A 14,180-nucleotide genomic window follows, 5' to 3' on the forward strand; every position below is an offset into this window, starting at 1 on the left:
CCGGGCGCGAGCCGGGGCACCGGGCGGCGGCGGCGGCGCGCGCCATGTCTTTCAGTGAAATGAACCGCAGGACGCTGGCGTTCCGAGGAGGCGGGTTGGTCACCGGCGGCGGCGGCGGCTCCACGAACAATAACGCTGGAGGGGAGGCCTCGGCTTGGCCTCCGCAGCCGCAGCCGCGACAGCCCGCGCCGCCCGCGCCCCAGCAGCCCAATGGGCGCGGGGCGGACGAGGAAATGGAATTGGAGGGCCTGGAGCCCCAAGACGCGGAGGCCTCGGCCGGGGCGGCCGCCGCCGAGGACGCCAAGGAGTTGCTGGTCCCCCAGGACACGGGCGGCCCCGCCTCGCTGGGCGGCGGCGCTGGGGGCCCCCTGTTAGCGGAAAGGAACCGTCGGACTCTGGCCTTCCGCGGAGGTGGCGGCGGGGGTCTCGGCAACAATGGCAGCAGCCGCGGCCGCCCCGAGACCTCGGCGTGGCCCCTTCGGCATTTCAATGGGCGAGGGCCGGCGGCCGTGGAGCTGGAGCTGGACGCGCTGGAGGGGAAGGAGTTGATGCCGGACGGCGCGTCCCTGAGCGACAGCACCGAGGACGAGGAGGAGGGGGCGAGCCTGGGCGACGGCAGTGGGGCGGAAGGCGGCAGCTGCGGCAGCAGCAGGCGGTCGGGCGGCGATGGCGGGGACGAAGTGGAGGGCAGCGGTGTGGGAGCTGGCGACGGAGAGACTGTCCAGCACTTACCGCTCGCGCGGCCCAAGTCACTCCTGCAGAAGCTCCAGTGCTCCTTCCAGACCTCCTGGCTCAAGGACTTCCCTTGGCTGAGGTACTCCAAGGATACCGGCCTGATGTTTTGCGGCTGGTGCCAGAAGACCCCCGAGGATGGGGGCAGCGTGGACCTTCCCCTGGTGGGCCATGATGAGCTTTCACGAGGGACCCGCAACTACAAGAAAACCCTGCTCCTGAGGCACCACGTCTCCACCGAGCACAAACTCCACGAAGCCAACGCCCAGGTACGCTTTTTTGGAGAACGTTTAAGGAAAGGCTTATCAGTAAAAAAGCAAAAGCAAAGCAGGAAAAAAAAAAATTGCCGTGAATGAAGGCATCGTTCCAGGCGAGAGGTTCCGGGAGCTAACGCGTGGGGGTTTAGAATTTAGGAAGCCTGGAAACAAAGTTTTCCAAAGTTGTGAATGTGTTGGGGGAGGGGTGGAATGACAATTTTCTAATGGTAATGCTGAATTTATATTTTTTTTTCTGACTCATACTTTGTTTAAAAGTCTGAATCAGAAAGAGATGGAAGATTTAAAACCCAGAGATTTAACTGTGGTTTAAAAATTATCAGCGGAGATTTTAGAGCCGTGGACTGCCTTACATAGAGAGATACTAAAGGGCCAGAGGAAATCTGTAGAGTGGATTAAACAAGTTGCCTTAGGTTTGATGTGACTACCCCTGTCCTGAAGCATCCACCCTAAGACATTCTTACATCAGGTCAAGATAATGTGAAATATGAGAACCACTTGTAAAAACTGAGGAAGCTAGTTGAATAGCACTTAACTGAGTTGAATTTTGCAGAATTCATCTTAGTTAAGCTTGTTGACTCTGAGGAAGACTCGCTTTTGGTAAAAATTCCTGTAGTTTTTTACTTCTGTCCATATTTTCTCCTGGGATATTTCGGTATTCCCCCCTTCAAAAACTTTTCTGTAAATAAAATAGTTTATGTGAAGAGTTTTAAGCTTAGCTTTGGAAGTGCTTAGTGTGAAGTTAGTTGGACTGTATTTCCTGAAAAATCATGTCCTTACATAAAAAAAACAAGCCTTGTTGTGGGTTTTAATGTTTTTTTTCTTTTAACGGTTTTATTCTAAAGATTAAGTAGTCTAACCATTTTGATAGCCCTTTTCAAGTCAAACAGATGTTGATCTGTCCTTTCTATGACTTGGACAACCTGTGGTGGTGGGCGGAATTCATTCTTTTGTATTGGTTGCCAGTCGTTGATTTTTTTTTTTTTTTTTTTTTGAGTCAACACTCAGGTATTAGTACCTCACTGGTGTTTATGGGAGCCATCCTGCTGCTCAGCACACTTAGGCTATGGTTTATTAGGCACACAAGTAACCCAGAGACAGATTCTCAGATGTTAAGGCATTAACTTTAAAAGTACTGGATTCTTGCCTCCCTCCCCCAGGGCAATGAAAACAGGTTTTTGGTTTTTACTGTTTTTGTACAAATTTTGTTTACCTCAATCCTATAAGGAAGGTCACTGTATATAAAGCCCAGAAAGATTAATTGCCCTGAGTCCTAAGTGCCAGCTGAGACTAGCACCTATGAGGAATGTTGCAATGAGAAAAGAATGGCTTTTGAGTAGATCTGGGCACAGATCGAAGCTTTCTGAATTGCTAGCTTTAGGCGTTTGTCCTGATTTCCAGAGACCTAACATTTTTCTTGTGTGTGCCAAACACATTTACTCTATTCTGAAAAACGTTTGTTTTTGTTTCCGTTTACAGAAGAGGATCTCAGGCTTTAAATAGTTAATTAATGTATGTTTGACGGTACTTAATAAGTAAGATGATGGAAGCCATGGCTTGTGAAAATGAAAGCTGAATTTTCCAAGTATGGGTAGGTTGGTATTTAAGGGAAAAAAATTAAAAACAATTAAAATGAGTTTTCTTATTCTATAGTGGACCAGTTACTATTACCAGCGTAATCTGTTCTGTAGGCAAACCTGAATGGCAGTGTAAATTATAATTAGCTGCTTAGTGAACCATAAATCAGAGGAACAGGGAATTAGTTGGTTAACCTTATGGTAGACTTAGTATGAGTGTCTCCTCAGGCATATATCTGGATCTCAGAGTTCATTCCTAGGTAAAAAGCCTTTCTAAACTTGACCTCTGAAGTATCCTCTCCCATTTCCCTTCATGAAAAGCCCTTTAATGTTACATAGACCATCATCCACTTTTAGGACAATCTTTGTTAAGTCGTGTTTTCCTTAATGTTATATATTGGTCTCCTTGATTGAATTTTGCCTGTTTCCAGTTGGAATTGATCCTCACCGTTTCTCTTAATTTGCAACTTAGTTTGGGGAATAGTTTGCTAGCCTAAGAAACATTTGCAAATCTCTTTGTCTTGTTAACATAAATGACAGATTCCCAGTTCTTTTGAGCAGTTGTTCATCTTAGTTGTTGCCCTGTAACCTTTGATTACCTATAGGAGGCAGTGTAACACAGCCTGTAAGAACATTCTTGGACCTTAAGGGCCCAGGTCTTGGGTCCTAATCTTGTTCAGCAAGAAAATTATTATCTTCTAGTTTTCTCATTCATGTATACAAAGTATATATGCCCACACATAACCAATTAGTAAATAATAATCATTATTGTCTGCTTATTTGTATTGTAGGTTACTGTGAGAAAATTATTACATTTTTAAAAATAAGATTAGTGCCTTGTTGACTGTATAGCCTTGACTACCTGGATTAATAGATAATGCACCCGAGGTTTCCCCCAACTTCTTTGATCGTCTTACCTCTATTTCAGATGTTGAGACTGCAAGCATGCCTATCACACCCAGCTGAAGAATTTTTATTTTTTTGGTTTGGTTTGGTTTTGGTTCTTTTGAGACCAGGGTATCCTGGTAGCCCCAGCTGATCCACCTACCTCTGCCTCCCAAGTGCTGAGATTAAAGGTGTACCCCACCACACCCTGTAAAATTTTTTTTCTAAAACAGTCCCAGGGTATCCAATCCATTATCTTGTACATACTAGTCAAGGATCTAGTTCCAAGATAGATTTATTTATTTATTTATTTATTTACTTATTTATTTATTTATTTATTTATTTATTTATTTCCTGTATCAGTAACAACAGGCTAACCTCGAACTGTGTCCTGAGGTTTGTGGGGTCGGAGGGGGGTGTTGTTTGGGGGTTTTTTGGTGGGTTTTTTTTTTGGAGACAGGTTCTTGGCTGGCCTGGAAGCTTCAAACTCATGAGATCTGCCTGCTTCTATCTAGGGAGTGCTAGGATCAAAGGCTACCATGCCTGGCTTCACAGCAGGAGTTTTGAAGCCACTTTGTTATGGTGTCTCTTGATTCTAGAGAGCAAACCATTTTCCTTTTGATCCTTTCTAAGACTTTGACCATTGGAGTTTTTCTTATTATAAATGTAATTTCAATTTCATAACAAAAGTCTTATATCAGCTTCCTTATTTTCAAAATGAAATGAAGTCAGGTATGGTCACTCACACCTGTATTCCCAGCACTTGAGAAATGGAAGCTAGACATCAGGAGTTCAAGGTCATCCTCAGCTATATGAGTTTTAGGCCAACCTGGGCTACCTTAGACCCTGTCTCAAAAAACTAGAAGACAGCTGGGCGTGGTGGCTCACGCCTGTAGTCCCAGCACTTGGGAGGCAGAGGCAGATGGATCTCTGTGAATTCAAGGCCAGCCTGGTCTACACAGTGAGTTCCAGGACAGCTGGAGCTACAGGGTGACCCTGTCTCAAAAAAACAAAACAAAAAACTAGAAGACATTGAAATGAGATATCTGAAATTCAGGCAAGAGTTGAGTTTGAGCCTGCTTTGCTGGCAATCCTTTAATCCCGTTCCTGGGAGGGGAGAGGTAGGAGGATCTGATTTATGGACTAACCAGGACTGTCTTTAAAAACAAAAAACAGGATCACTACAACTCTGGAGACCATCTTCCTGCTTCTACCTCTAGAGTTCTGGGATTACAGATGTGACCTACTACACCACCCTGTTTCTTATTTTTTATTTTGCTTTTCACAGAGCTAAGGATCAAACCCAGGATCTTAGGCAAGCACTCTGCCACAGAGCGAGCTACACCTGGAACCTTCTTTTTTTTTAAAAAAAAAACCCTTTTATTTTGAAACAGCCTCTACTTAGGTATTTCTGTTTTCCTTGCCGATCTTGAACTCACTTTACAAGCCCAGGCAGGCCTTTATTTTGTGATTTCCTGCTTCAGCCTCCCAAGTAACTAGAATTACAGACCTGTTCCACCAGGCCCAACTTCTCATGGTTTATATAAATCAAATAAGTCCTTTGATTAATTCTTTCATGCAACCAAAAATACTTGAATACTTTTTCAAATATTTCTTTTTGGAGATAGGGTCTTGCTAGGTTGCACAGGATGGTTTGAACTCCTATGCTCCAGTGGTCTGTTGTTGGTCTGCTGCCTCCCCCCAACTTGGGACTCTGGGACTTGGGGAGTGTACTGCACTTGGATTTTGTATTTGTCTTTTTAAGAACCTTAGTTGTTAAGGACTACTCCTGAGAAGTAGAGGGTTTTCCTGTTGGTTTTGGTTTGTTGTTGGTTTTACATTGATGTGTTGATTTGTGTGTATGTGTGTGTGAGGACAACTTGCTAGGACAGTTGGGCTCTCCTTCCACCAAGGATCAAACCAAGATTGTAAGGTTTGTGTGGCAGTTAACTCTACTGCCTCCACCACTCTGGAACTACATCCAGTGTGTCTCTGTTGGGACAGAGGCTTCTTGTTTGGGGGGAGCTTTTTGACCCTAGTGACTGAATGAACCTAGGGCCCGACAGAGGCTAGCTAGTCAAATGCCATTGACCACATCCACAGCCCCTGGTAGGAGTCTTTAATTAATTTATTTTTATTTTATATGTTTTGCCTGCATGTATTTAAGTACATTCTGTTGTAAAATGCCTGAAGAAGTCAGAGGAGGGCGTCATATCGCCTGGAACTGGAGTTGTGGATGGTTGTCAGCCTCCATGTGGGTGCTAGGAACTGAACCCTGGTCCTCTGCAAGAGCAGCCAGTGCTATTAACAGCTGAGGCATCTCCCTGGGAAGAGTCTTAATAAGGTCCTTTGTGAATCTGTGTTCTGAGTCTTGTCAGAAAGGTGACCTTGTATTTGCATATATGTTAAAGACAGTTTATTTTGTTTGGTGCTGGTGATCTATGGTTTTGAGTATCTTCAGAGTTTTAAGGATTAGCTAGTTCAGAATTTGGCCATTTGGCCCAGAAGAATTTTTAAATTGCTTTAATTACAGTGATTACCATGTCTTGGTTCAGACTACTTTCTACCCAATTGTAAAATTCTTGAGTCCAAAGCACTCATAATTGTCAACGCTCTTCACTCTGCTAAGTCTACAACATGAACCCAAATTATGATTGTAAGTTCAGTTAGCCTTTCCAGGACTTTAACAGTGAATTTATACCAGTGATATGATTGAAATTACTGTTTGGAATATGTTGATGTCAGGTGGAGCAAAGAAAGAAGGTATGGCAGATCTACTTTCCTTTGCTTTGGAAAACAGTAAGTCCCAAAGGATAGATGTTTGGTGTTTATTCTTACTTGGTTAGCTAGTATTTAACAACTTAGGAAGAAATTCCGAAAGTTTTTAAAAATTTTTGTTACTGTGTGTGTGGTGTATGTGGGAATATTAGTGCAGGTGTGTACAAATGTGGAAATCATTCATGAAGGCTGGTTTATTTCCTTTGTGACTTTAAAATGTTTGAGAAATATACCTTATTGTGTATCTAGAAATGGCTTCTTTTTGTTGCTGTTTTTGGTCTTTTTGAGACAGGGTCTCCCTGTAGCCCCAGCTGGCCTGGAACTCACTATGTAGACCAGGTGGGCCTCGAACTCACAGAGATCCACCTGCCTCTTCCTCCCAAGTGCTGGGACTACAGGCGTGGGCCACCACTCCTGGCTACAAAGAATAGTATCTTGATAAGAGAAATGGATTGTTTAGTTCCTGAGCAGGATGGAAAGTTTGCAAAATTAAGTTTGAACAGGTGGATGAATTGCAGGTCATGGAGGAAGAACTCATTTCAGGCTGTAAAGATTGCATCTTAGGGCCAAGAGAGATGGCACTGGCTGCTGCTCTTGACCCAGGACCGCATCCATTTTCCAGCACCAACATGGGGACCAACAGCCATCCTTAAACTCTAGTTCCAGAGGATCCAATGCCCTCTCCTGGCTTCCATGAGCGTTGCATGCATGGGCACACGTACATGCACACAAAACATATAAAAATTTCATTGTAGCCGGGCACAGTGGCTCATGCCTTTAATCTCAGGTAGAGGCAGGCAGATCTCTGAGTTCAAGGCCAGTTTGGTCTACATAGTGAGTTCTAGGCCAGCTGGGGCTACAGGGAGACCCTGTCTCAAAAAGACAGGAAAAAAAAATGCTTTGTAAGGTGGAGTAGCATCATGCCTATAATCCTAACACTGGGAGTTTTTTTTTTTTTTTTAATTTATGTGCATATATATATAGCCAGCTGCATGGGTATCTGCCCAGGCCAGATGATGATGTTGAATCCCCTGGAGCTGAAGTTACAGGCAATTGTGAACTGCCTATCATGGATGCTGGTAACCAGTCAGGTCCTCTAGAAGAGCAGCAAGTCCGCTTAACCACTGAGCCATCTCTCCAGTCCAAAGGTGCCTCTGTCGACAGGAACTATCACAACTGACACTTGGAGTGTGTTTTTGTTTTTTTTGGTCTTTTTGAGACAGGGTCTCCCTGTAGCCCCAGGGAGCCTGGAATTCACTTTGTAGACCAGCCTGAACTTGAACTCAAAGATCCACCAGTCTCTGCCTCCCGAGTCCTGGGACTAAAGGGTGTGCCACCACGCCCAGTAACACTTGGAGGTTTAAGCAGGAAGATTACCTGGAGTTCAACCAAATGAAAATAACAAAAAGATTGTGTTATATTCTGTTAACAAATGGTCAACACCAGTTTTAGGTGGAAGAATCAGTTGATTTTTGTGTATGTGTTGCTATTTAGAGACACCAGTGTAAAGTGTATAGGGGCTTAGAATTTGAGGAGAAAGCTCATAAAAGTTCCTAGTTTTCTGGGAATGGTATCTAAGTGACTAGAAGAGATCCCATCACAAAAAGGTATCAGAGAGGTGATGAAGATAAGACCTCAGAAAATAGCGTTTTTTTTCCCATCAACTATTAAAATTTGTTAGTACCAAATAAGAGCATATGATTATATTTGCTATGGCCTTGTATATTCTCAAATTGTATAAATTGAATTTGATTTTTAAATTTGGATTTCAAATCAGAAATTTTTTCCCAGTATATATTGTTCCAATAGGTTCCTAAAATAGACAAATGTAGATATTGATGTTTTTAATATTTTCGGCTCACACATTGATGTTTGTGTTGGAGTATCTTCTGCTAGTCTGATTATCATAAAAGGACTTTACAGTCCTTCTGCGAGGAAAGGAAATATGTGCTGGTTTTAAAATTCTTTTTAGCTAAGTAGCATTTTCTTATCATTTTAAGGGTTGATTATAGACAAACTGAAGTTTAATTTTCTCTCTCTCAAAAGGGATTGGATAATGGTCTGCAAGTTGGTAACTAGAGACATTATTTTTTGTCCTTTTCCCCCATTTCATTACTTAAATTAAGCTAATATAACTTCAAATATTTTTCAGGCTCTGTCTCACCTTCCACTAACATCCATCTTCCCTAGGTCCTTATTTCCTGTTATAAATATATTACATTTTTTTTTTGAGACAGGGTCTTATGTAGCCCAGGCTGGCCTCAAATTCCTTATGTGACTGAGGATGACCTTAAACTAAGGATACTACTGCCCCTACCACCCTAGTGCCAAGGGTTATAGGTATGCAGTGCTGAGGATCACACACAGGACTTTGTACAGCTAGACAAGCACCCTACCAAACTCAGCCACTTCCCAAGCCTCACTACCTTACCACTATCAGTAGGTTCCCAAGTGGTTGTAGTATCTGCAGTCTTAATCCCCTAGTATTGATCCTTCACATTGCTGGCATGGTTATAGCTTCTGTCTGGCAACCCAATCCTGTAATTATGTTTTTAAAAATCTGACTCTGCCAGGCATGGTGGCACACTCCTTTAATCCCAACCAGCACTCAGAAGGTAGAGAGAGGCAGGTGGATCTCCGGGATCAAAGCCATTTAGCCTACATAGTGAGTTCCAGGCCAGCCGGGGCTACCAGGAAACCATGTCTCAAAAAGACCAAAAAAAGAAAAAAAAAACAACAAAAAAAACCACCTCTGACTCTGCGTTCCATCTCTACCATTCCCTTTCTCTCTCCCTTTCTCTTGTCTCCCTCGCCCCTCTCAAGCTCTATAAGGCATTCATAAGAATGCCTTTTGAAGAATCTGCTTTTTAAGATTTCTGTGGTGCTAGGGATTGAATGAATCTATGGCCCTTTGCATGCTAAGCAAACACTCCACCCCTCTTTTTTACTTTTTATTCTAAGACAGGGTTTCAAGTAACCCAGACTTGCCTTGAATCTGCTATAGAGCAAGCAGTTCTTGAACTTGAGGTCTTCCTGCTTAGCTGCCCCAGTTGCTGCCATTATACGCCTTTGCTATTAGACTTGGCTCTATCTCTCTGTTTCTTTAGTTTATTGGATCAGTCTTACTATACAGTACCAGTTGGTCTGGACCTTGGGATTCTCCTGCTTATCTCCTGATGGCTGGGATTACAGGCATGTGCCACTACTGACTGGTAGTGCTGTTTGTTCTTTTATAAATCAGATGAAAGTGAACATTTACTTGAACAAATGTGCATGTTGCTTGAGTTTTAAGAGCTTTTGTGCTTGAGTTTGAAAGGCTTTGGGGAACACCTTGCAGCTCTTGCATGATTTTTGAGGATGCTGTAGACCATCTCTCTGCATCTCATTTGTTTAGGATGTTTATTTTCCAATTCTACTCCAAATTTTTTTTTAAGGTTGTGCTCATCTCCTTCAAAGCATTACTATATCCACAATTCCTGCTTTTCTATAACACCCATGTTTATACTCTTAAGTACCTTAAGGATCTGTCCTATAAGCAATAACTTCAAATTTAAATTCATTTGAGGTTTTGCTTCTAATACAAGGAATTTTTTATTTGGTTCAACAAACTATATCATATCATTTTATTTGCTATTTAGTTGTGTTATATGAAAATCCTCAAATAATCTCCGGAGACTGCACATATACATGACTTGGAAAATCTTCATTTTTGAAGGGTGTTCTTAATAGCTGGCACATACAGTAAAGTCCTTTAGTAAGTAGTGAGAAAAAAGTTATGGGTAGCTTTTTAAAAGCAGAGGATATTGATGTTCCAGTACAGTGATAATGAGAAAACACAGTGGTCACATAGTGTTTGATTTGGATAGTTTATATCAATACAGAATAGGTGTCCCATTGGTACGTTTTGGAAAGCGTTAAAAATAAGGGCAATAAAGCCAGGTGTGATGATGCATGCCTTTAATTTAACCTCAGCACTCTGGGACACAGGTGGATCTCTGTGAGATGGAGGCCAGCCTGGTCTACATAGGGAATTCCAGGTCAGCTGGGGCTACAGGGACACCCTGTCTCACAAAACTCCTTCTACAACTCCTTATAGATGAACTGCCAAATTTTATCAAGTGTTAAACATTTTGTTATTTTGTTTCTTATGTTCAGACTTGGCTGTAGAGAGCTTTGGCAAGTTAAGAATTTTGTTCAGATAGTCTGTTTTAATATCTTAAATTTTTAAAAATGTATTTGTATTTTGTTTTTCCTGTAAAGTGTACCACATGCATGCAGTGATTGTGGAAGCCAGAAGAGGGTGTCAGACCCCGTAGAACTGGAGTTAAAGACCGTTCTTAGCCCCTGTGGGGGTACTAGGAACTGAACCTGGGTCCTCTGTAAGAGCAGCCAGTGCTCTTAACTACTGAGCCATCTCTCCAGCTGGAGATGGTCTGTTTTAGAACAAGCCAGGCTTTGTGCTTTATCTCTTGAGAGGAAGGAGACCAATGTGATGCTTTCATAGAAAGTTATGCTGTAACAATAATTAGTAGAGGCGTTTTAAAAATTACCTTAGTTTTATATTCACACAAGTCAAATATTTTCATTCTCTTTTGCTAAATATTTTGAAATTTCACAGCATACAGTTTATATATAAGACCTATGTTAAATAGCCTCTAGCAACTGGGGTCAAGCTCATGCACATGTATGAGGCTCTGGGTTCTATGTCCAGCACCCCTCACCCCCCCCCCCAAAAAAAAGATGGTGAACATGGGATGAGGAGCTATGCCTGAAATCCCAGTACTTGAAGGAATGATGCATGAAAATAAGGAGACTAGCCTTTGCTACCCCTCTCCCCTCAATTTTTAAGCCTACATTTTTTCATTCCCTAAAGCAAGAAATTATACTTTTACTCATGAATGGGTTTGTTTCATTATTTTATTCTTGACTGTTAACCAGTTTTGGAGATGATTGGTATCATAAGGGTAAGCTTGGGGAGGATTGCTGTAGAATGGCCTCATGCAACCAGGGTGGTTAGGCTACCAAAGGCCAACTGAAAAATCAAGGAAATTGGCTAGCCCATGCTTCAAGTGTGTAACAGTTATGTACCTCAGATTTGGAGCGTGCTCCATGTATTCCATAATACTATGAAACAATGAACTGTACTGGAATTATGTTTTCTTTTACTTGACTGCTAACAACTGGAAAGTACACAGAAATAGTGCAAAGCACTACTAAAGGCAGTAAAGATAGGAAGCTCTGCCTGAAGACTGCTGCCTACCTATTCACTGAATGAAGCCATAAAGTTATTAATTAGAACGAATGTTCACAGTGCTGCTTTATTTAAATTTAAGAGAAGGCCTCAGGGATAGTGAGGATACATTCTGAAATTAGATCACATTTTTAAAAAAACACATGCTTACTCTTATATCATGTTATCTTAATTTTTGTTTTACTTGCAGTGCTGGAGATTGAACTCAGAATCCCCAGCCTTTTTTTAATTTTTTTTTTTTAAGGCAGGTCTCAGGTAGCCTAGTCTGGCCTCATAAGACACTGTGTGGTCAAGGATAACCTTGAACTCCTGAGCCTCCTGCCTCAGCCCTGGTGGTAGAATTATAGGTGTGAGCCACCCTGCCTAGCTTGATTGCTGTGTAGGAAGTTTACCTGAAGTGATGTCAGATAGACCTAAAATGAATACTTGTATGCCTAATGAGAAGTAAGATTTATATATATTAGAGCCTCTTGAAAGAATTCAGGAATTTTAAATTGCCTTATAGGTTTTAGTAGCTGTGACTGAACAAAAAAGCATTTTGAAAGTTGGCTAGAAGAATTATATTACTGGATATTTGGGTAGTGGAAGGAAATTTTCTCTTGCCAGTCTTAACTTTTATCACTACTTTAGATTTAATTAACTTCTTTGATCTAAGCTATTTTATTCAGTGTTTTCCTAGACTTAAAGCTTTTTAGTAGTGTTAGGGCAATATGCCTACTGTATTATAACTTGGATGTTATAAGTTTAGCAAGAAGAAACTGCTACTTTCCTATCAGATAAAGCAGACTAATTTGATTCATTGTAAATGAAAATTTCTTGAGAAAATAATTGCTCTTTTCATTTTTATTTTTAATATTCTTAATTCATATCCTTGGCTTATAACTAAAAGAATACCCGATGACACCCTGCTGACCCACTCAGATGAATTCCAGTTTTCTACTGGCAGTGAGCTGCATTACATTCTGTTCACTCTTGGTATGATGAACATTGCAGCCTCAAAGTGCATAATTGCTCATAAGTTGGTATATTTGGTATTTTTAATGATTTATTTTGACAATCATATTTGTTTTCCTTGGATTGGGGACTTTTAAATGTAAATAAAATTTAATGTTAATGTTTTCCATCCAATTACAGGAGTCAGAAATACCATCAGAGGAGGGGTACTGTGACTTTAATAGTAGGCCAAATGAGAACTCTTATTGCTATCAACTTCTTCGACAACTAGATGAACAGAGAAAGAAAGATATTCTTTGTGATGTCAGCATTGTGGTGAGCGGGAAAATCTTTAAAGCTCATAAGAACATCCTGGTTGCAGGCAGCCGTTTCTTTAAGACTTTATATTGTGTTTCAAACAAAGAAAGCCCTAACCAAAACAATACTACCCATTTAGATATTGCTGCAGTTCAAGGTTTTTCAGTCATCTTGGACTTCTTGTATTCTGGTAACCTGGTGCTCACAAGCCAAAATGCCATTGAAGTGATGACAGTGGCCAGCTATCTTCAAATGAGTGAAGTTGTTCAAACTTGCCGAAATTTCATTAAAGATGCCTTAAATATAAGCATTAAATCAGAAGCTCCAGAGTCTGTAGTTGTGGACTATAATAATAGAAAACCAGTTAATAGAGATGGTCTGACTTCATCACGGGATCAAAAAATTGCCAGCTTTTGGGCAACACGGAATCTGACCAATTTGGCAAGTAATTTAAAAATTGAAAATGATGGTTGTAATGTCGACGAGGGCCAAATAGAAAACTACCAAATGAATGACAGTCATTGGGTCCAGGATGGTTCTCCTGAATTGGCTGAAAATGAATCTCAAGGTCAAACAAAAGTATTTATTTGGAATAATATGGGCTCCCAGGGAATTCAAGAGACTGGCAAAACAAGGAGGAAAAACCAAACTACAAAGAGATTTATTTATAATATACCACCTAATAATGAAACAAATTTAGAAGATTGTTCAGTGATACAACCACCTGTTACCTATCCAGAAGAAAATAAGGCCCTAATCATCAAGGAAGAACCAGGTAAATATTGCATATTCAAAGATATCCTCAGTTTTCATTCTGTCTGTAGTTGCATATAATCTTGAAGTATATTTTTAATTGAAAATTCTTCATTATGAAAGTAATATAGTACTGTATTTGAATCTTGCAGTAGAATGGAGAAACTTGACTTTTGGTATGTGTTTGGTACGTGTGGGTGCAAAAGGTTTAGACTGAGCAGTTGTATTAATGACTAGACATAATACATACAGATGCTTTTTACTTACAATGAAGTAAGTAAACACATTAGAAGATGTCATTAATGCATTGTCAGAAATGCATTTAATACACTAAGCCTGCTGAGCATCATACCTTAGCTTACCCTTAAATGTTGAGAACACTTACTAACCTACAGTTTAATAAATCTTCCAACACGTACTCTGTTTTATAGTAAGGATAAAATTCTTCATATAATTTATTAAATGCTGTACTAAAAGTAAAAAAAAAAAAAGTGGTTGTAGCGTGTACTTTTGTATTATAATATGGATAATTTTGAAATTGAACTGTTAGGTCAGGGATCATCAGTATTGTCCAGGAATGTGACTCTGCTGACAATGAAGTAAGAGTATTTTTAATTTGTTTATTGTCACCTAATTTTCACTATCATTTGCATTAGTTAGGAGGAAAACCTGAAAATT

The 14,180-nt window shown here is 40.8% G+C and overlaps 1 protein-coding gene across 1 annotated transcript in view; it reads left to right on the forward strand.

Moving 5' to 3' along the window:
* Nucleotides 1-6: 6 nt before the first annotated feature.
* Zbtb10 (zinc finger and BTB domain containing 10) overlaps nucleotides 7-14,180 on the forward strand; it is a 41,720-nt gene continuing 27,546 nt past the window's right edge. Inside the window, exons 1-2 of the mRNA XM_008826066.3 lie at nucleotides 7-1,001; nucleotides 12,633-13,524. Coding sequence (XP_008824288.1) covers nucleotides 45-1,001; nucleotides 12,633-13,524 — 1,849 coding nt within the window. The 5' untranslated portion in view covers nucleotides 7-44. The remainder of the gene's footprint in view (nucleotides 1,002-12,632; nucleotides 13,525-14,180) is intronic.

Source organism: Nannospalax galili, unplaced genomic scaffold, assembly GCF_000622305.1.
Source record: "Nannospalax galili isolate Female #2095 unplaced genomic scaffold, S.galili_v1.0 scaffold829, whole genome shotgun sequence".
In the NCBI taxonomy this organism is placed as follows: Eukaryota; Metazoa; Chordata; class Mammalia; order Rodentia; family Spalacidae; genus Nannospalax; species Nannospalax galili.